Raw genomic sequence first — 22,337 nt, forward strand, 5'->3', positions numbered from 1 at the left:
AAGGACGGAGGAGAAGAGGCTTGCGTAATTGCAGCACTCATGGGTCTGAGCCTCCTGTGGCACACATCAGTACATCAGGAGGGGTGTGTCTTAGAGCGATGGGCGAGTGGGAGAGAAAGCGGGGGTAAAAGATGGACAAGAAAGGACGCAGTACAGTCTAGAGAGGTTGAGAAAAAGTATGAACGAGTGAGAGAGACAGAAAAGGGGTTAGGTGAGAGGGAGAGGGGAGAGTGATGAAAGTTAGGAACGGCAGAGCAAGACAGAGAGAGCTAGAGGAGACAGGGGTGAGTCGTCCATACGCTGAGGCAGTAAATTGGCGTTGGCTGAATACCAGGCAGTAGCCTGTAATTACTGCTGTAAGACTCTGGGTTGGGGGTCCGGGCGAACCCTTATAGCCACTCTGACTGAGAGAAGGGAGAGAGACAGCTAAGCCCAAGGTGGTCTATAGTACTGTACCTGGAGAAAACGGTCCGTTACTGCTGTCTCAATGGCAGTTATTGAGGTAGCGCAGATTCAGAACCACGTAGATGCACAAAATTTTAATTCACGCATCTTTGCTCATGGGAATGGGCTTTGCTTATTTTTGAGTGAACTATGCCTTTAAATGCCTTAAAAAAGTTTTTATTTTACATAAAAAACCTTGACCCTTTGGCTAAGACTGTACAGACAAACACCCAGACAGGAGATCTCTCTGTACCCTTATTGTTTTTCCTGTCTCTCTCTCTCTCTCTGTCTTCCTGTCTGCCCTGGAACCATGGAGGCAGACAAAATGGCAAGGTCAAGGACTGTTAGTGAACAAACTGTGAATAGTAGTTTTACATGCTGTGAAATGGGATGCATTAAACTGATCAAAAAGTGACAGTAAATACATTTATTGTATTAAAAAAAAAAAAAACAATTCAAATAAATGCTGTTCCTTTGAAATTTACATTCATCAATGAATCCTGGCAGAACAAAAAGCCGGGCAACCATTCGTCACAAAATCATCACAACATACATACAGTGTATATACTGTATATGTGCCTATATCAGTACGCCCTGGCTGTGTGTGTGTGTGTGTGTGTGTGTGTGTGTGTGTGTGTGTGTGTGTGTGTGTGTGTGTGGATGGTCTGCCCTGCTCTCTTCTCTCTCTCTTTCTCTGTGCCACAGATCAGTGTGTGCGTGTGGCTCAGGGCTGATATAAGCCAGTGGAGTGGCAAATTACAGCAGACCTACAGCTGTAGGCTGACATTATGATTAATTTGATCAGTAATTTCTCCTGTTTTTCATTTTAATCGCTGTGACCATTCTGCTGTGGCAGGTCTCTCAGATCTAATTAAGATCAATTCCGGTGTAACCGGCTTGCCCACCGAGCTGCCCCCTCCTCCTCAAATCCCCGAGTCCCCTCAGCGTGGAGAAACCCCGTCGCTCCAATCAATCAGCACCTGCAAATCCAGCCACCCCGCTAATCATCCAATTAACACACTTAGGCAAATTTCATAATCTCCACCGTCTGGTTGTCGTCACAACGGCCTGTCTCAACCCCCCCCGCCCCCCGCCCCGCTTCTTTTTTAATGCTGCCTCTCAAAAGCAGATTTTGCTGTGAGGTAAAAGAATCACAGTTTTTCAAAAACAGAAATGAAGATGGATATGAGAAGTTTTAAACTTTGGGATTAAATGATTTTTATGGTAATATTTTGATAACAGTGTTGTGGAGTAGCTAAATAAAAGAAGCAATGGCACTAACAGTTCACCAAAAAAAATTATAATTCTATCATCACTTATTAACTCTTGAGTCATTCCAAAACTGTATAACACAGAAGAAGATATTTTAATAAAATAAAATAAAATAAAATAAAATAAAATAAAATAAATTAAAATAAAATAAAAATCAGCTGGGTCTGGAAATATTGTGTATGTATTATTTATGTGCCATATAGAGAAAAGAAAGTTATACATGTTCAGAATGACATAGGGCGCAAATAATGAAATGTCTTTTCTTTTTTTTTAGGTAAACTGTCCTTTCAAGCACATTTTCCTGCATAAAATTGTGTAAAGAGTACTTTTTTGGAGAAAAAGTAGATAGTTAATAGATAGTACTTTTTTATTTTATTTTTTTGTAGCAAATCAGTTTGTTTCAATAAATGGTTGATGAACAGTTTATTCCTAGATTTGATAAATTTATTATACAGTATGTTACAATTAGTGCTGTCAAACGATTAATCATGATTAATCGCATCCTATATATATATCTATATATATATATATATATATATATATATATATATATATATATATATATATATATATATATATATATATATATATATATATATATATATATATATATATATATATATATATATTTACATATTATACTGTATGTGTGTGTACTATGTTTATTTATAATGTCTATATAAATAGACACACATACATGTATGTATTTAAGTAAAATATATTGTTTATATATTAAATATATTTATCTGTAATATAAATAATATAAATATAATTATATTCAATTAAATGCATGTAAATATTTTTTTAATATATACTGTATGTGTGTGTATTTATATATACATAATAAATATGCACAGTACACACATATATTATGCAAACCAAAACTTTTATTTTGGATGAGATCAATCGCAATTAATCGTTTGACAGCACTAGTTACAATATATTTATAAGTTTAAATGATGCTACCACATTCATCTAAATATAGGCTAAGTAGTGGTTGCTAATTAATGCTAGTTTTGTTAGACTGTAGTTGGACTAAAATAAAGAAACAAGCATGAATCTCCACTGAAAGCAGTCTAAAAACATTACTGGCTACAGAAAAATGTTACTGGAAAATCATAAAATTGAACTGTCTAAAGAAACTCAGGGTCAGAGACTAAAAAAAAAAAACCTGTCTGAACTTTTGACCAAATAAAGAAAAAGACAAGACAAGAAAAATGAGAGAGAGACAGAGGGATGCAGGCGGTGAGCACTTAGCTTCGTACACTGGACACACTGACTGTGGTATTATCAGAGTGGGATGCTAACACGCTGTCATGTTGTCAGTTCAGCAACAGAAGGCCTCTATCGGGGCCTTTAGGTGTCTTCAGATAATAGGAGACCTGTCTGCCCTCCCTTACTAAAATGATTACACCCAAAGAGAGGAATGGGAGGCAAGAGAAACTGAGAGGGCGGGGAGGTACCTGTGTGACCAGAAGGGATAATTATGACAGATCCTGGAAATACACATTCGCAAAATTCTCCAGGTGTTTGCAATGTCTAACTGTGGCTGTCCCTAAAGGCTAGTAACAGCACTCTGGTGAAGCATGCTATAACTTTTTCAAGCAGACGTAGACATAAGCCCAATTACAACTTCAGCCCCACAGGACAGGCAGCCTGCAAACCCTGCCACCCACACACAATCACATTGGTTAAGTGGTAATGTGGACCCCTATGAAGCGGGAACTTCAAACCCCTCCTGACACACAACCATACATGTACACGTATCGCTCTCTTTTTCTCACTCTCACACACAGTGAAGGGCAAGGTAATCATGCTGTTGTCTCTGGTGCCACTCTCTCTTTGGATTACCAAGAGGATCACATATAACTCTTAGCAGTTAAATTTAATCATGGACCACTGGGATAAAATCAGAAATTACAGCTCAAAAACCTACAGAGAAGCTCTTTCAACACACCCCAGGCGAAGAGTGTTCCTCAAGGCTTTGTCCTGGGTCCTCAAGCAGTTCTGCCTTGGTGAAAACCTTGGTAAGTGAAAGGCCTCATATTTAAAAAACTGTAGAGAAGTTCTACTAACACACCCCAGGTGAAGGTTGTTCCTCAAGGCTCTGTCCTGGGTCCAAATGCAGTTTTTGCCTTGGTTTAAACCAGTATTTCAACTTTAGAAAGATGCTTCTAAGATTGACACAACATCATCAAGGACATTTTCTCTGACTTTGAAAGCTATTTAAAGTCATTTAAATTCATTTAACTGACTTTGTGAGCTGTGTGTCAATATTCATTTTCTTTGTAAAAAGCTGTGTAAAAAGCAGAATAATGTATAACATTTTAGGAATATAAGCACTTTCTTAACCATGTTTTTTTTTTTTTTTTTTTTGCAATACTGACTAGCTGACTGTTCATTATCCCTTACAACAGACACAATTACAACACACCTACATGACCTTCATTCACAAATGTGTATTAAAATCTGTGTGCATATCATACACATTTAAGACAATTCATGAATATCTAGACCTGAAGATGCATCTAGCCAGTGAGGTGCAACATCACACATTAAAGCCAAGCTTATGGGGGCCCCATTGCCACTCCCTCCCATTTACTCTATTCTGAATCATGTATCAGAAAGCCTTGATGATAACTTGGCAGATCGAATCAGGTGTGCTTCAGCTGCAAATGAAGAAATATATGGCTGGGCTTTTGTAAAGAATCCCTTGGAAACCACTAGTTCTGGGCTCTGGAGACAATTAAGTGTGGGGGCCCATAGGATCCAGCTGGTGAGTATACAGGCTGGGCAGAGGGACAGAAGGTGAAATAAATGACTAAACTGATGGCAGCCATAAAAAGGGGGAAGGGGAAGTGGGGTTGTGGTACAGCACAGAGCAATAAGGGCTGTGACGCTGATGAATGCGGGGAAGGACGAAGAGGCGACCCTGGCCTCTCTCAAACCGAAATGAAACCACTGGGACATGTAGGGAAGAGGGCATGTTATTAGTGACCGACTCAGACAGCCAGATGAGAAAAGGAAGAGGAAGAATAGATGGATAGACAGACACACTAAAAGAGTAAGATAGGAAAATATCACTTATATTTGTAATTTAAAACACAAGCTGCATAAAAATTTAAAGAGGTCAGATCATATATGACAATGTTGGTAAAGTTCTTGTCATATTTGCTATTTCATTAGCTATCTGAAGCAACAGCAATTCATGTGTGCCATCTGTGGGGTTTGTTTCAATTTTATAAGCCTGCATGACAATAACAGATAATGAAATAAAATATCAACAAACTCATCTTATCCAGCTAACACTGGCATATGGTTCATTGGACTTCCCAATGCAAGATTTTATTTGCAAAAGATAAAATATGTTGAAAACTAATCTGGTTCAATCGACTGCATATACTATACATTTTCACAACATGTCAATAAGTGATTATCATAAAATTGTTTCAAATGAAGTTACACCAAAAGCATCATTACTCGTAATTTAATATTCCGCAGCTCTTCATTTCCAATAATAGTCTATTGCTGTCGCTAGCAAGATGGCTGGTATAAACTCTTAACAATAAACTTTCAATTTTCATTCTTTTTGCAGGGACAAGCTTGGCAAACAGGCACCTCCTCCAGAAACAATATTTGTAATATCCTAGATTTCCCCAGACAGATTCAATCATTCAATTGAATTACTGCCCCATTCTCTAACATTCATCCTAGACCTCGTCTCACTCCAGAGCTCCATTCTTCCAGACATGTTGTGAATAATGTAGAAGAATGAGTTCTTTAAGTGAGGCGACATCATATTTAGGGGTCATTACATTGAGTCGATTGGTCTCAACTGCCCCCGTGCCATGCAGCACTCTGGAGCTGCTCCCCATCACGAGTCAACTTATATTACAGCTTTAAATAACTTCACTTTTAGTGTGTAAACAAGAGGTGAACTGGGTGAGGAGCAATACGAGAAAGGTTGCTGGCTACAGCTGTCTGGAAATATGAGGAATTTATTTTGATATCACATTAAAGCTTTTGTTCTTTTTTCCTTTTTTTGCAGATCAAAACCACCTAAAATACTGGTCTGTCATAATATGAATGCAGAAAAAAGCAGTTATTATTTTAAATGCGAAGTGTTGATTGAATTTCTCCCGTCACTTTAATTGTGTAAAATAAATATTTAGTATTTGTTAAGAAAATAAAATTAATTAAAATAACAAAAAAAAAAATAAATAAAAAAAAATTAATAATTAATGTTTTTGTTGTTTTAATTATTTTTTATATTAACATTAAATTTAAAAATTAAATATAAAATTGCTGAATTATATATTGATTGAAATAAATGTAGAACAATGTAGTTATTATTTTTGTTTTTTGTAAAATTTGTTTTATACAAAATAAAATAAAATAAAATAAATATATTTTTAAAACATACCTGTAGTGGCAGAGGAGGTGTGACAGGTGATGGCAAGCTGTGAGCTGGAGACTGAGGAGGCTGGGCTGAGCTATGATTGGAGGAGGTACAGATGGAGGCGGAGCCTGGAGTATGTCCAGAGATTTGTGACTGAATCGGAGGAGTGAGCTGATGATGGCTGGGTGGCTGGAGATGCGTTGGACCACAGAGCTGTTGGTGCTGTTCACGTTCACGTTCTCGTTGTTGTTGGTCTCTTTCACGCTGCTCTCGTTCTCGTTTCTGTTGTTGTTGTTGTTGTTGCTGCTGTTGTTGATGATGATGATGCTGTTGCTGGTGATGCTGTAGCTGTTGGAGCTGTTGAAGATGCTGGAGCTGAGAGTTTAGGGATGAGGTAGCTGTGATGAGAAAAAAAGAGGAAGAAATATGTTAATTTCTTACATGATCTTTGCAAGTATTTATAAAACAATAATAATAGTTAAAATAAATAAATACACAAATCACCTTGAACAAGAAAAGAATCATGTATTTAATCACATAAAATATGATTACAAATAAAAATAAACCCTTGGCCTGGACAATATGATGGTGCTTGTACCACTTAGTCCTTTCCTTAGCTTGTAATTGCAGAAGCATCACTGATTGCTGGCCATTACATAGTATCTTTTCTGGCGTATTGTAATTATTGAACAGCCCAAGCAGAAGACTTCAAGATGCTTCTGAGGTAAGAACCGTCCTGTAAAAAAAGATGTTCCATTCTTTTGTAGTCAGAGAACGTCCTCCATCTTATCTTGAGGACTCTTAGACATCATTTAAAGTAATTCACTGCATTTCTTAAATGGGCCTCTCCCCTTTAAAAAGCCCTTAGAGCTACAAACTGTAACAGGAAAATTGACGTTTGCGTGACTGTAACAAGATGACAACTCATTAATTTTAAAGATCAAATTACTGTATTAATTGTAATTATTTTTTATTTTAGATCTGTGATTACACAAAACCAGCCAAAAATGCATTGCATATAGTATATTATATAGTATTATAATAGTATAATATAATATAATTGTATTTATTTTTTTTTTTTTTTTTGTTATTTTATATTATTTTATTATATTTTGTTAGATTTTTTTTATTAAATCAAGAACAATAAAAATATCTGACAATGGGTTAGAAAAAATAATGCAAGATATAATATCTGAAAACAAGTATTTATGTTTTTTTTTTCATTAGAGTATTATGTCCACAAAGGCTGCATATTTACAATTAAAAAGAAAGGTTTTCTACTTTAATATATTATACATTTCAGTTAGTTGCTTTTCTTCTTTTTATTATTAGTTGAAAAAATTGTTGTGCTTCTTAATGATTGTTTTTTTTTCAGGATTCTTTGATAAAGAGAACATTTGATTTGCTTTTTTTTGTGACATTATACATTTCTTTATTTGGAACTGATGTGTCCTGATGAATTTAATGTGTCATTGTTAAATAAAAGTATCAATTTCTTTAAAAAATAAAAATAAAAAATAAAAATCTTACTGACTCCAATTTTTGAAAAGTAGTGTATATACAGTATATTTTATAATTTTTCCCTGAATACAAAGAACATGGATGTGTACTGGAAACTCTGGATGCACATGTCAAAGCCTTTATTTTTTTGTGTGGTACATGAAAAGAAGCATTAATTGTAATTCCCATGAAGTCATGCTAGTCTTTTTTTTTTTTTGTAAGACAGCAATAGAGCCTAAATTGTGCCATACAGCCTTCTGACTAACCAGACGCTCTGCTGAGACTGGAGAAACAAATTTACTCTCTAAAAGACCTATACGTTGAGCTGGACTTCACTTACAGAGTCCATGACAGAACAAGACGACCTAGGTTATACTCTTAAAGGAGAGTCTTCCATTCACATGTTTGTGTCAAAATCTGCTTTATTTCTGCACTTACTGAATGATAACTCACATACCAAAAAAGTCAACTCAAATTATCCATACACATTATGAATGCCAACACTGAAAAACAGACTGCAAACACATCAGAAAGAATCAATGTGACCTTCTGTTTGAACGCTTTTCAGACAGATGCCTGACCTCTGCTCAACGTTCTGATAATGAACTCTTCACTGCGAAGTCATCAAACAGAGACGGTTCTTCTGCACTGCACTTAAAGCCAAGATGTCACACACATTTTATAGGCACCATTATTTTGGAGTTACAACAGAAATAGACCAAGATGTTCTCTTTTGGTGGCACTAAGATGATATCTCACTGCAATATCTCAATATTTGAATCCATTTAGGTGTTGAAGCTACACAGTTTTTGAGACTGACAACCATATTAGTAAAAGGTATGACTCAAATTATCATGTTCATGCACACCACAAACAATTTTCTTTCATATTTTTGTGATGTTTTCCTAAAAATTGTTAAAGTTAGGACTTTTTTCAGAGAATATGAACCATTTTTTTTTTTAGATAATATCATATATTTCATTTTATATATTAACTTCATGTGTAGCTACCTACAGTAATCACCATGGAGTGTTTATATATATATATATATTATATATATATATATATATATCTATATATATATTATATATATATATATATATCATATATAAGCATAAATCTCACTTAATTTTGGTATTTTTGGTATATTTTAAAGGGGTCATGCACTGAGAAATCAAAATTCCTTTGATATTTTGACACATAAGAGGTCACTGTACTATATTTAAAATTACATTTAAAATAAAAATGGCAATTGTGGTAGAAAAATATTCTTGTAATACATTATAACAATGAATCTTCTGAAGATATCTTTTACTTTAAAGTAAATATTAAGGAAATTTACGATAATTATCCTCTAAGCCATCTGTTCTAATTGACAAGATATTAATTAATAAATATATAAATATGTCCAAATGAGGTGTGAGTTGTTCTTAAATTAATAGACAGTGGCTTCAAATGTGGAAAGAACAGCATTTAGTGTCCACACACACACACACACACACACACACACACACACACACACACTCACACACACACACACACACACACACACACACACACACACACACACACACTTAAAATGGTGAATGAATCAATACATAAATTATTTAACAATAATTAACAATAACTTAATTAACAATAAATCGATAGATTGAATCTAGTTTTCTAACATCAGGGGTCATTTGTTCTGATTTGCAGTACTTTTTAGCAAAGTATAACCATCCCAAAAATAAATCACAAAAGAGCTGAACAATGGATCGATGCTAAGCTACAAAGCGAGACTTGTAATTTATCGTCAAGCATGTGTTTGTGCACAGCGTACTTGACAAGAAGTGTCTATAATTAATTGATGCAGATGAATAATTAAAACCAGCAAATTTTTTTTCAGAAGATAACTAAGAAAACACATTGTTGCTGACATTTCTTTGATTAGCGTGGCTACCGGTGCATCACAACTGGACAGGCAAGCGAGGTTTTGATGAACCACAAGCCCTCTCTCCCCTACTCCGAGAAGAAAAGAAAAAAGAGTGTGTCTCTCGACCAGTAAACAGCCCACTTTTACATTTCTTCAATCGCCTGACACATTGACACCGCTCTCACACCCCAGCATGAATTATATATCATCTGCGCCGGGGAAAATTCCAAGAGTCCAATTCGCGCTTGAAATGTTGGGGCAAGTTGTCTCGCAGGCCTTGACAGGGCGTACATATGTGGCGCTCCATCGCACGACTATAGAGGGAGCCGAGCGAGCTGCTACAAGTGGAAAATAAGTGAAAAGGAATAGGAGGAGGACAGGAAAAAAAGGACGAAGAAAAGAGAAAGCCTGAATCCTGTCAAAAATATTATCGAAACCAAGGGGAAGATCAAAGGCGATGGGAGGGTCTCCTCCCGCAGCAGTCGTGAGACCGGAGAAAGAGACAGAACAACAAAAGAATATAAAGAAAAGGAAAACAAATAGAGAGATGGAGAGAGAGAGAGAGGGGAACAGGACTGTATAGGGAAGTCCCACATGGCCCTATTATATGGGCAGCACTGCAGGTAAAACTGTAGTTGAGAGCGAGTGCTTTATAAACTCTGTCATCTCGTTACGAAACATTTCTAACCTTCCGCTCTCCTTTAAACAGATCTGGTCTCGCTGCGCGGAAAAGAAGAAGCAGACCTTGAGCCTAAGAGTCAGGTGCAAGAGCAATGACAGAGCTGCAAAGGTCTGAATACATTGAAACAGTACATACACAAACATACTATTTTTATACTAGCATGCTAAAGCGTCATCTGCTCTCCACGTCCTTGTGTTCTGTTCATATAAACACTCAGATGGCGCTTTAGCATGCTAGTATAAAAGTCATCCTCTATAACCCCTTGAACAATGGTAACATAACACATGGAGGTTTGAATTCGTTTTCCAGCCTGGATCTCCTCCAGAGCACATTCAACTGCGACCTTGACTTTATTGGAAAAACTAACTTGCTTTCTTTTTTGCGTAATGAGAAACACATGTAATAATGGCAACAACTGCACTGTTCTATTCAGTTCCACTGGAAAATGTACATGTACACAGTCATCCCATTGTAGATAGAGAAAGCAGTATTTACTTCACGCATCTATGGAATGAAGAAAATTCAAGGATGCTGGGCAACAATAGTAATGTATTGAATCTAGCAGTTCTCATATGTTCTCATATAGACTTTTGTCATCCATCATTTGTTACACAACTAAGGCTATGTCCACACGAAGCCAGAGCTTTCCCTATCCAATCTTTTTTTTCCTCGTCTCAAGAAATATCTGCGTCCACACGAAACCATAAAACCGACACAAAAGATGTAGTATACGTGCCAGTCCAGCATGTGGGTCTGCAATTCTGCCACAGAGATACATTTAAAACGGAGAAGAAGACTTGGACTATGCGCATTAACCTTGAGCACGGTATACAAATGAACATGGAACAATACATTTATTAATCTGTGTTAATGTTAGTTAATAAAAAAACAATCGTTCAGTGTTTTTTCATGTTTTTGTTGCTGTTACGTGACGTAGCGGTGTCCGACTAGGGACGAGACGTGGGCTGATGACGTCATCATTTCACAAAATATACGGATTTGCTGTCCACACGAAAACGCAAGGGCGGCGTTTTCCTATATTTTTCAAATCTTTTCCACTCTGGAACATCAGTTTTGTTTTCTAATTTTTCCACTCTGGGACCCGGTTTCAAAAAACATCAGTTTCACTCATATACAGCAAAACACGTCTGTGGACGGGGCCTAAAAGTTTAGAATAATAGAGGGTTGAGATATAAAATTGTATGTGTGTATATATGTATAGTTAACAAATGCTATGTGGTTGCTTACCATCAAATGCTTTTATTCAGCAAGGATGCTTTCAACTGATCAAAAGTGTTTTTAAAGACATTTATGACGTAACAAATTATGTCTCTTTCAAAAAATGCTGTTCTTTTGAAGTTTAAATTCAGCAAATAACTCTGGGAAAAAATAAATCCACAAAAAATATTAAGCAGCACAACTTTTGTCAGCACTAAAAATAGTTTCTTGTTCCCCAAATCAGCATATTAGAATGATTTATAGCATCATGTGACCCTGAAGAAATGGCTGCGGAAAATTCAGCTTCACAGGAATAAACAGCATTTTAAAATATATTCAAACAGAAAAGTTATCTTAAACTGTAATAATATGTCTGTACATTACTGTTCTTACTGTATTTTTTAATCAAATTAATGCAGACTTGGTGGGCTTCTTTCAAAAGCATTACAAAATCTTACTGATCCTAAATTTCTGAAAAGTAGTGTCCCCATGTTAATTGTGTGTATGTGTGCATCTGAAACTTATGTAAAATATATTTATTTACTGTGGAAAAAATGTTTTTTTTTTTTTTCACAACATCCCTTTTTTATATTTTGTACAAAATGTCCATATTATATTATTATTCTTTTATTTTAAATATTATTATTAATATGTTTTTCACGAGATTACTAAATTAGAAAATACTTCAGCACAGTGCTAGCATGGCTCATACATCATTATAATAAAAATGAATAATAAATGCACTGCCTTTGGAGAAAGCAACTATTTATAGCACACTGTATACAGTATGCTTTTCTTTTTCTCTTTTAAAGGTCATAATACATTCAAACCACATGTCATATTAAAAATAAATGGACAGGTAGATTACCTCACTATTTAATTCATTTTTTCCCATAAGCCAAAGTAAAAAGGAGACATATAAAGCCTGTCAGACCCTCAAAAGTTCATTGTTATTAAATAATACCTGACAACCTTCTCTACGGGCACACAAATGAAGCTGAGGCCCGTCCTGACAGGTTCTGTGACCTGCTTGACGTATGGATGCTCTGTTTTTCCTCCCTGCACCTGAAGCCACTCCAATTTAGTACTTTTTTCTTTCTTCCTTCTTCTTGAGACCTACCAGAACTCAAGCAAAGTAGCAGCAAACAGAATTCTCCAGAACAGATCACAGAGACGCCTCTGTTTAACAGAAGCTCATTCCCCTCACCTCAGTGACCCTGTGTACGTGTGTGCGCCAAACTCCAAGTGTAAAAATCAGCTGTCGTGTGTTTGATGTGTGTAAGTGTGTGTGGGTGTGTGTGAAGCGTGGAGCGCCTGATTGTCAGAGGTCAGCGCAGAGGTCATCAAGAACCGACAGGGTGATGGCACTATTTTTGTTTCTAGTATCAAAGAGAATGTACAGGGCAAAGCAGAGTATCCAGCTTTCTCATTAATACGGGACGCTGTCTGTCTGTCCCATACAACACCCCTTCCTTTCAGGGCGTCCACCTGACAAATACAACAACATGAGCGTCTGAGACTGATCTGTGTCAGTTAGATCATAGGAAACATTGATCATAGTGTGTAACAGACAGATTAACTAACAATTAAAATGCAAAATCTATTATGTGCATCTTATTGACTGGCAAAGTGACCGATGCTAAAAACAGTACACTTTACTACATTTTAATGATGTAGGTCACTTTAGAAATAATAGTGACAGAGAAATGAAGTCACACACACACAGGCTTCGCAGTGAATTAAAGGCCAATCACAAGGGCACAGTGTATGTAATGCTGAGTTAATTAATTCTGTGGGAAACGACTGTGGTGGAAGAGAAAGATTCGTAAAAACAAGTGAAAGGAACAGAACAATAGATGCCTGATCGTGTTCTTGCGTTATGACAGCATTTGCTGGGGGAAACTGGTTAAGGAAATTACTAATATTTTAAAAATTGGTCACATAATGAGAATCAATGATCAGGAATGAATAGCAAGAATGTCAAACCTACTGTAGTAAGACAGAGAGAGAGAGAGAGAGAGAGAATTGGGGCTAGTTAACACACTAAATGTCTCTCAAGGGGTTGACTGTTAAAATGGAAGGCTGTCATTATTTAATGTCATTATTTATTATTTAAAGACTAAATGCAATAACAGTTATAAAACTGAAAAGGCAAAAATACAAAAAAGGAGAAAGTGGATTTTGAACTAGATGTTTGAAACTGACATGCAGAACAATTGTTAGGGAATTTGTATATTTGCTCTATTAATTTTCTATTCTATCTGTTTTCTTGTTATTTATTATATAATTAAAAAAAAGAGGTTGCTACGTCTGCTGAATTGGGCTAACTGAGACTTGTCATAGCACTTGCGTATCGTTGCTCTTTTGATTGCTTCCATTGTCTTCATTTGTAAGTCGCTTTGGATAAAAGTGTCTGTTAAATGACTAAATGTAAATTTAACTGGGCTTTTGACTCAGAAGCTTATAGTTAGTGAGAAAAAGTCTCTGTGACAAGTAGCCCCAGTCTCCTCTATACATAGTATACATATTAAAAAGAAAATAGTATTTATTTATACACCATATTTTGAACATTTAGCGTAATTTTTTTAATAAAAAAGATTTTAATATATATATATATTTTTAAATAAGTCTCTACTGCTCACCAAGGCTGCATTTACTTGATAAAAAAAAAAAAAAAAAAAAAAAAAAAAAACAGAAATTCAGAAAAAAAAAATATTTTTATATATACAGTACATAAATACAGATTTTCAGTTTTTACTGTTTTTTATAAATAATATACATTATATATACCACAGAACCATCAATTATTTCAAATTATATCATACTCTATATCTGGAAAAGTATTAACAGCAGTGTTCAAACAAATAAAAACCTTACTTAAAATTTTTCCAAAGAAAAGGCCTGGAATTAAAAAAAAAAAAAAAAAAAAAATTCTGTATCATCTTTAGCAGATGGCATCTCCAGTGCTTACAGTGGAGTTTAGACATTATTAGATGATTCCCTATCAGTGATTTGGTTTGGGATCAGACAATGCTAAACGGAAAAGAGGTTAGACTGCAGTTGAGAGGCCCTGAGTGTTTATAGCACTGAAGTGGACAGCGTATTGGGATCAGACCACAAAGCCCCCCGTCTGACATGCATGTCTGATCAAAGTGTATTACTGCCATGGGCTCTGCTGGGGATTTAAAGGAATTCTGGGCCATCTTCCAGAGAGAACAAGGTGTAAAAGTAGAGAGTTTATGATAAAAACTTCTTTCACAGCCTTAGGAAATGCCTTGGATGGAAATTCACTAGTTCAAACTATTTATTTTCATTCTTTCTTAGAGTAAAACATAAAAACCTATTTAAAACCATTTTACATAATGTGACATATTTCTATGTAAAACTGGGTAGGTAATCCCTACAACCCCTTGTGAAAAAAAGAAATGTGCTTAATTGTTTTAAATGTGAACTTGTAGTGTACTTCAAATCTTTAAAGTTTATTTAAAACAATGTACTTGCAAATAATATAATAGAAAGGCAACAAAGGGCCACTTAAACAAATTACTGTTTCCTAATGCACTTACAATAAGTTTTCATATCATGCTTTAAAGTATTGATGTGTGACTAAATACTAAAGCACGTAAAATGCTTAATAACTTTCTTATATGTTATTCAGTATAACATTTGAAGTTGTGCTAGTTCGTCATTACAAATGTATTTAAACACATGACATACAAGTTTTTTTTTTCAGTTCTTTATCCATATTTCAGAGACAATATAATTATGAAATTACATGTAAAGATGTACATGAATCCTACTTTAAAGAGTCAATAAAAACTACTTTACTACAAATTTAAACTACAATACATTTGCAATTTTAAATTAATTGCAAATAACATGCAAGTGTCCAAAAACATCCATTTAGTTTGCAATTAAGTATATTTTTTAATTATGCAAAGTGTAGTTAATTTTTTACAAACACCACCTACTTTAATACACCAACATTACCTGCTCTCAGCATCTCCATCTGTCTCTTTCGCCAATACCTGTCTGCCTTCCCTCTCCCATGCGCCCAGTTCCCGAGGTCCTGTCCCCCCGCCCGCTTTCCCCTTAGTGTCTAATGCAAAATTTATGCTCACGAGGTGGTTTCAGTGGGTGGAAAAATCAATACCGCCGGGCCCTGATGCGCCAGGGAGAAAGAGTGCTCTTTGACTGACAGTAAAAGCATGAAGGGGGGAATGAGGGGGCACTTTTAAAGCGAGGAAAGGTGGACGACGGCACAGAATTGGCCCATCCACATTATATTACAGCCTCATTTATGGTCTGATTTTGATAGCAATTTCATCTGTATTAGAAACGAAGAAATGTTTTTAGAAAAGGCAGATTTGAGGATTACGCTCCCATTCCGCCTGCTATTAAAAATGCATTTTTTTATATCACTGTTGTTCTGCCCGCAGCTGCATTCCTTAAGTTGATAAGCACAAGGCTGCGCAGGCAGCTCCGTCAAAATGAAGTGATTTAAAGACAATGTGCATACATCATAAGGTCTTTGTTGTTCGCTGCCTGAATTGTGCTTTGCTTTGGCCTTTGAAAACACAAGACGGAATATGTACGCATGTAACCGAAAAACCAATTCAGGGCGTAAACCAGGGCTCCGAGAAAGTGTGTAAAAGAAAAAGATATTTCAATGGAATGAAACGGCTTTAAACAACAGGATTTGCCCTAAATCCTTATTGCACTATCTGTCACCTCTTTAATTATTCCTTTTGCTCGTCTCGTGGAGCATGTAAGCACTATTGCGTGCTACCGAACGAAGGGGAGAAGAGCGTTGTGCCCGCGGGCAGCCGGTCTGTTGAAACGTAGAGCTCTAAGTGACATGACACTGCTTGTGATTCCTAATGCACTTTAATAAAACCCAATACGTAAGAAAGCACAAGTGGAAAAGTCACCCGCTGATTCGAAACACGAATTATCCCGAAATATCAAATGCGTACAAATTTGTGTACGTTGTTCAACACATTTTTTTGGTTGTCCCTGACACACGATGAACCATACACGCAAACCGTTTTGCAACAACATCTTAAACAGCAGTCTTCCTTGCAAAACTCTTTGGAGAGAAAAGAAAAAAACAAAGCATATGATGTTTATTACGACCTCAGCTTTTCGGAAAAAAGCACCGTGATCCTTTCTGCCGGTTTAGTAGTTTCTCTCCTGCATGGCCTATGAGGTATTTGAGTGGTCTGAGCGATACATGATGAATGAAGTGGCGTGCTACTTATGCGCTTATCATGCTCAGTGACTAGCAACAGGTTCAGCAGAGGCCAGCCACAGTAAATGAAACTCCTCAGCAGGACAATACATCATCAGAGCAAATGTATGCGGGCCGGACGTACACGCGCACATCTCTCGCTCGTGCAGGACACCGACAACGGGCATGATGGGTAGGAGGAGGAGGAGGAAGAAGGGGGTGGAGATCATAGAAAAAAAGATGGAGGGAAAGACTAACAAGGAGAGAAGGAGAGGAAAGAAATATGGTCAGAGATGTGTGGAAGCACAACGGATTTCCTATTAGCTGATGGACGTTGTTTCTTTTTCCATTTTTTTAACATTAACTGCCCAGGCCGGGAAAGCAAATAGAACTTGCCATTGCTAATATCACACGTAGGGCTCATAGAGAGGAGATTTATCATGATGAAATACTGTAATGCACACAGGACGTGCACACATTATGTGGAAGCCACTCTTTTGGACTTTCTGTCAGTGAAGGTCATCATTTCCTCTGAGAATATAATAAAAAGAGCACATTATCATAATATTAAATATCTCAAATGAGAATTTTCAGGGGAAAATATAGCTAGTCATTTTTAAATGAAAGCTCAGATTTAAATTTAAACACAGAATAAACTAAATAAAAAATATACAATTTATTAAAATAGAACCGTTATTATGTTTTTCATTGCTGTGGAAGCTTTTTAACAGAAAATACAGAGGATCAAGTAGAAAAGATAATGAACGCCACAGTATTCTTTAACATTTACATTACTGGCTTACAAAAAAAAAGAATAAAAAAGTAGAAGTACTAAGGTACAATAACAGCAACTTTGTTCCATTAAATTACGTATTTAATAAAAATATATATTATAGACAAATTATGTATTAACTTTTAGTAATGTATGTGAATTTTTAGAGTATTATTAACTTTAATGATTTTCCCAGGCCTGGAAATTCTAAATGGAAATTCTAAAATTCTAAATTTCTGTATCTGTAGGAATTCTGTGATAAAATAAAATACACAATATTATGATTCTGAATGCTGTAGAACCGTTTTAAGAGAAAAAATACAGAGAATACAGAACAAATTAAACAATGACAAACTGACAATGAATAGAAATAAAAAAACACAAGAAAGAAAGATTGAGAGGGTAAAAAGTTCCATGTTTGAGGGCAAAATGACACACTGAGTGTGTCTCTTTGCCCTCAGCCCCCTCCTCTCCTCTTCCAGCAGTGTCTAACACTCTGCCCTGTTTGTGAAAGATGTAGGAGTTTAATGTGACGATATCTCCTCTTCTCTCGAGTCTGTGGTCTACTTACCAGCTACATGATCCAACCCTGATGCGTCTGCTGTGTTTTCAGCAAGGAGCCCTCAGGGACCATTACATTCCAGCCTGCCTTCCTCTGGGGCCTTTTAGGGCCCCTTAACACTTACAGAAGACCCTTGAATCCGAACCCCTTCCCCAGAAAGTACATCTATTAATTAAGGTAATTAGGCCCTGAGATGGCAATTAGAAACCGCAGATAGCTTTTAGCCTGTCTGCCGCTTCCAAAAAGGCTTGGTTTCAGCACCATCTGCCGTGTCAAAAATCACCACAGCATCTTGTGTTTCTGAGAGAGGAGGGCGAGCGGCGTTATCTGAGATATAGACCTTCACCTGACCGAAGGGTCAAATTCTGGACCCTCTCATATTTAGGCTTTTCATCTGATATGAAATGACAAATGAAACACTTATCATGTGTCACTCACTATCAGCTTGAATAGTGATCCTTATTAAAATACATTTGCGAGGTTATATGGATTGAATTGTTAATATACCTGCAGCGGCTTAAGCGAAAGAGGAAAAGAGAAAGTTATAGCACTTGTATTAAAACGCTCTGTGATGTGTATTGATAGGCTGATTCTTTAGATATAGATTGAATGGCACAGTCGTAATGACAAAGCCAGATATGTGTAGGTTTCTTATTGATTCCGTTGTAAGTCAGCAATGATAAGCTGCGAGGTTGCTATTGATCGTTTTGGACATTCAATACACTTGTTTTCATTTGGAGATTTCACTGTACTTTATCGACAAATGTTTCTTCTTTTAAGCCATAAGTGGCCAGAGCAAATTTCATTTGAACACCTACGCATTTTTTAACTTTCTTTAAAACTTCCCGGAGAGCTGTAACAATGCCAAACTTAACTTTTTCTCGTGGAGGGCAAAATGCAGTGTGATGCATTTTTTAGTTAAAATGAAATAAAAGTGATGTGTACCACACAAAGGCCCAAACCTTTATTTTTTTCATCCATTAAGAAGCCTAATTATCATATTTTTTACATAAAATACCAATTACTAACAAAAATGAGTATAGGTCGCGACAAGTTCTCTATCGCCACGCAAATACGTTTTGTTCTCGCTTTCAGTCTAATTGTTTCAGCCAAAACCTTGAGTTCTTACAGTAAATTGCAGGGGAGTTTCAGCCATAAGTCATATTACACACACACTCACAAAAGAATGAAATATGGTTTACGAGGTCCTGTGACAGAGCACAATCGCACATTGTCAGTGGAGTGTGATAACCCCATTTTCATTCCGTTTCACTCCCATGAAATTACCATTAGCATTACGAGTCATGCAGAACCCAGATAAATGTAAAAACGCTACCCGGTTCTTCCAGACAGGAATAACAGTCCCCACAGATTACCATCTCTCTTTCGCCTTCTGCTTGCTCTGACTCTAATATTTCATTTACAATGTTTCGTCAGTTCGTGCTCCCCTCACTGACCATGTAAATCACTAATCAATTTCCATTTCCAGAGCTTGACAACAGAAAGCATATGAAATGTGTCTCAGAAGTCTATGTAAGGATTTTAATAAGATAGGGGACAAGGTACCGAAAATTACAAGAGGAATATAGTACCTCTGTGCTGAATGACTAGGCTGGGCTTTAAGCAGTTAAACAAGGGCTTCAGAACTTGTCCTATCTGGTTTATCAAACCACTAGCTCTAAGTATTCTTCAGTGCATAAATCTTTGAAGAGAGATGTTCCATTACTTTTGTAAGCCAGTGGTACCTACACTGGTACAGGCTCAAATATTTCTTCTTGGTATTTCTGCTGTAATGACATTGCTTGTTTTCAAACTTTGTATTCTCACAAACTGGAACATGTATTAAATTAACTAACCTGATTCAAGGCAAACTTACAAGTTTCAAGAACTGTATGTTCATCGATAAAAACAATAGTTGTTTAAAGGAGAAAAAAAAAAAAAATATATATATATATATATAGCATTTTAACTCAGTTCAGGAGTTTTAAGTCATGACATTTTTCACAAGTGTAATTTCTGCCAAATCTCAAATTATGCATTTAATAATTTGAGATTTGCATAAATGTATTCTGTGGTGAAAATAACAGTGGTTAAAATGTATAGATTTTTGAAGTAAAATGGTAGACTCTTTTGTTTTACCAAGCCTAATTTCAACCATACAAACTAAAATAAATACAAACAATTAAATATTTTGGTGTAATTTGACAAAATTACAGCTTGATTGGAAATGACACACAATAAAAATATTCTGTTAAAGAACAATATAAAGTTGTTTGTTTTGTTTTTTAATGTGGAATGGTGCAACAACTAAGGGACAATTGTAATTTTTTTATTTTTTAAATAAAAGGATATAGAAATAATCTTAATTATTAATAAATTGTTTTTTGACTATTTCAATCCTTGTTTATATATCATAAATGTAATGATGGTTTTTCATAAATTAAAAAGAACAAAGGTAGACAGTTTGTTTAAAAAAAATATATATATATATATACATTTTTTTTTTGTCCATCCAACCATCCATATCACATTAGCATCATGGCAGCAACTTTCACACAGAAAAAAAACATCTAAATCCAAATCTATAAATCTAGTTTTGACAACTTTTTTGGATTATGAAACACTCATTCCATTATTTTCCAAAACCTGCCCCCTCCACCTATACCTCCTTCAATCATTACTTTTATAGCTTTTTTAATCCCATGTCTAGTGTGTGCTGAACAGTTTGCAGGATGTATGTATATCCCTTACTCCAACAGCCTCCTACTCTTTCATTACATATCTGAGTGAGCATGGGCGCAGGGCTGGACTCTGCCAGCACAAACATGTGGCTTTGCTTCAGATGCTCTAGCTCCAGAGAGCTGTAGTCTCAGCGGTTTGGGGGTGGGGGGGCTAGGAGGAGGTGCGGTGAACGCGCTCTAAACGATAGGTTTAATTTAATGCCAGTTTGAGAGGCTTAAGTTATTTCAGGCCTCCGTGCACCAGTTCTTCATCGGGAGAGAAAACTGCCAGTTCACTCCTTTAAAAAACATTACTGGCACTTCCCAATTATTTGTAGACTGATGCAATTACCATAAAATATGTATCGAACATGGATGAGTGGAGGGAGGCTAAATCCCAGCAGAATCACAGAGGCATACTGTATATGTGGGCCGCTCTGCATCCCGGGTCTCAGCTTGTGTGTCTCTTTCGGTTTTACCACAGGAGGGCCGAAGCAATGTGGCCTCCTCGATCGAAACGGACAAAGCCATATCCGATTACCATTATTATTGTCTTTTCCAATCTTCCTTCACACCCCCCTCCATTTCTCTTCCTCGCTCTCTTTCTCTGAGGACGGGGATTTTTCCTTTTTTCTCAGTTTAAACAGAGTGACAATGCCACCAGTCACGCAGGACAGAACAGTATGTGGCAGGACAGGCAGCTGGTGAAGCCATTTCAAGATGACAAACGCCACCAATATGTCAAACATTAACAGCTTGATTTTACATGACACCCGAAGGACACTCCGTGCCCTTAACATTTCACATGCACAACTGATGCAGTTAGGTCTGATTTTGTTTGGTAGGCCTAAAGTTAATAATTGTAGTCAGTGTGATGGACAACTAAATGTTGGTAACTATCAAAAATCATCTGATTAAAACTTAGGAAAATCTTCCGTTTTGATAGCTAAATATGAAGAAACATGATGTGCCACTTATAAACTGCAACTATAAGATAAAAGAACACAGTTCAGAATAATCATTGTGCTATTATGCACATAAACACATGTAAATGTCCATTAAAATTAATTTTAAAAGAAGGAAATCCTTGTTTTAGGCTAACTCTCTTCATTCACTCAAATGAAAATGGAATCACTAACATGACACACAATTTTCATTTTCAGTTTTTTTTTCTCCTGACATTCATAGATTTCATAAATACTTAAAAACTAAATAACTAAACAATGTGTGTATACAGTATTTACACTACTGTTAAAAAGTTTGGGGTTGGTACAACTTTGTTTTTGTCCCATGTTTTTGAAAGAAGTCTCTTATACTAACCGAGGTTGAATTTATTTGATCAAAAATACAGTAAAACTGTAATAATATTGCAATTCAAAACAAATTGTTTTCTATCTACTATATATTCCTGAGATAGCAAAGCTGAATTTTTAGTAGCCATTCATTTATTCTTCAGTGTCACATGATCCTTCAGAAATCCATCTAAAATGCTGATTTGGAGTTCAAAATGTTTCTTCTTTGTATCATCAATGTTGAAAACAGTTGTGCTGCTTAATATTTTTGTTATGCGTATCAAATATTTCATTTATTTAAAAACATTTTTTTTTTATGAGAAAGTTTAAA

At 36.0% G+C, this 22,337-nt stretch overlaps 1 protein-coding gene across 3 annotated transcripts in view; it reads right to left on the minus strand.

Moving 5' to 3' along the window:
* The window catches only part of pou6f2 (POU class 6 homeobox 2), a 102,971-nt gene that overhangs the window by 35,517 nt on the left and 45,117 nt on the right, over positions 1-22,337 (minus strand). For all 3 annotated transcript variants that reach the window (XM_042752018.1, XM_042752019.1, XM_042752017.1), the window contains exon 5: positions 6,140-6,513. In XM_042752018.1, the coding sequence (XP_042607952.1) occupies positions 6,140-6,513 (374 nt within the window). The remainder of the gene's footprint in view (positions 1-6,139; positions 6,514-22,337) is intronic.

This window comes from Cyprinus carpio, chromosome B24 (assembly GCF_018340385.1).
Source record: "Cyprinus carpio isolate SPL01 chromosome B24, ASM1834038v1, whole genome shotgun sequence".
Lineage (NCBI taxonomy): Eukaryota > Metazoa > Chordata > Actinopteri > Cypriniformes > Cyprinidae > Cyprinus > Cyprinus carpio.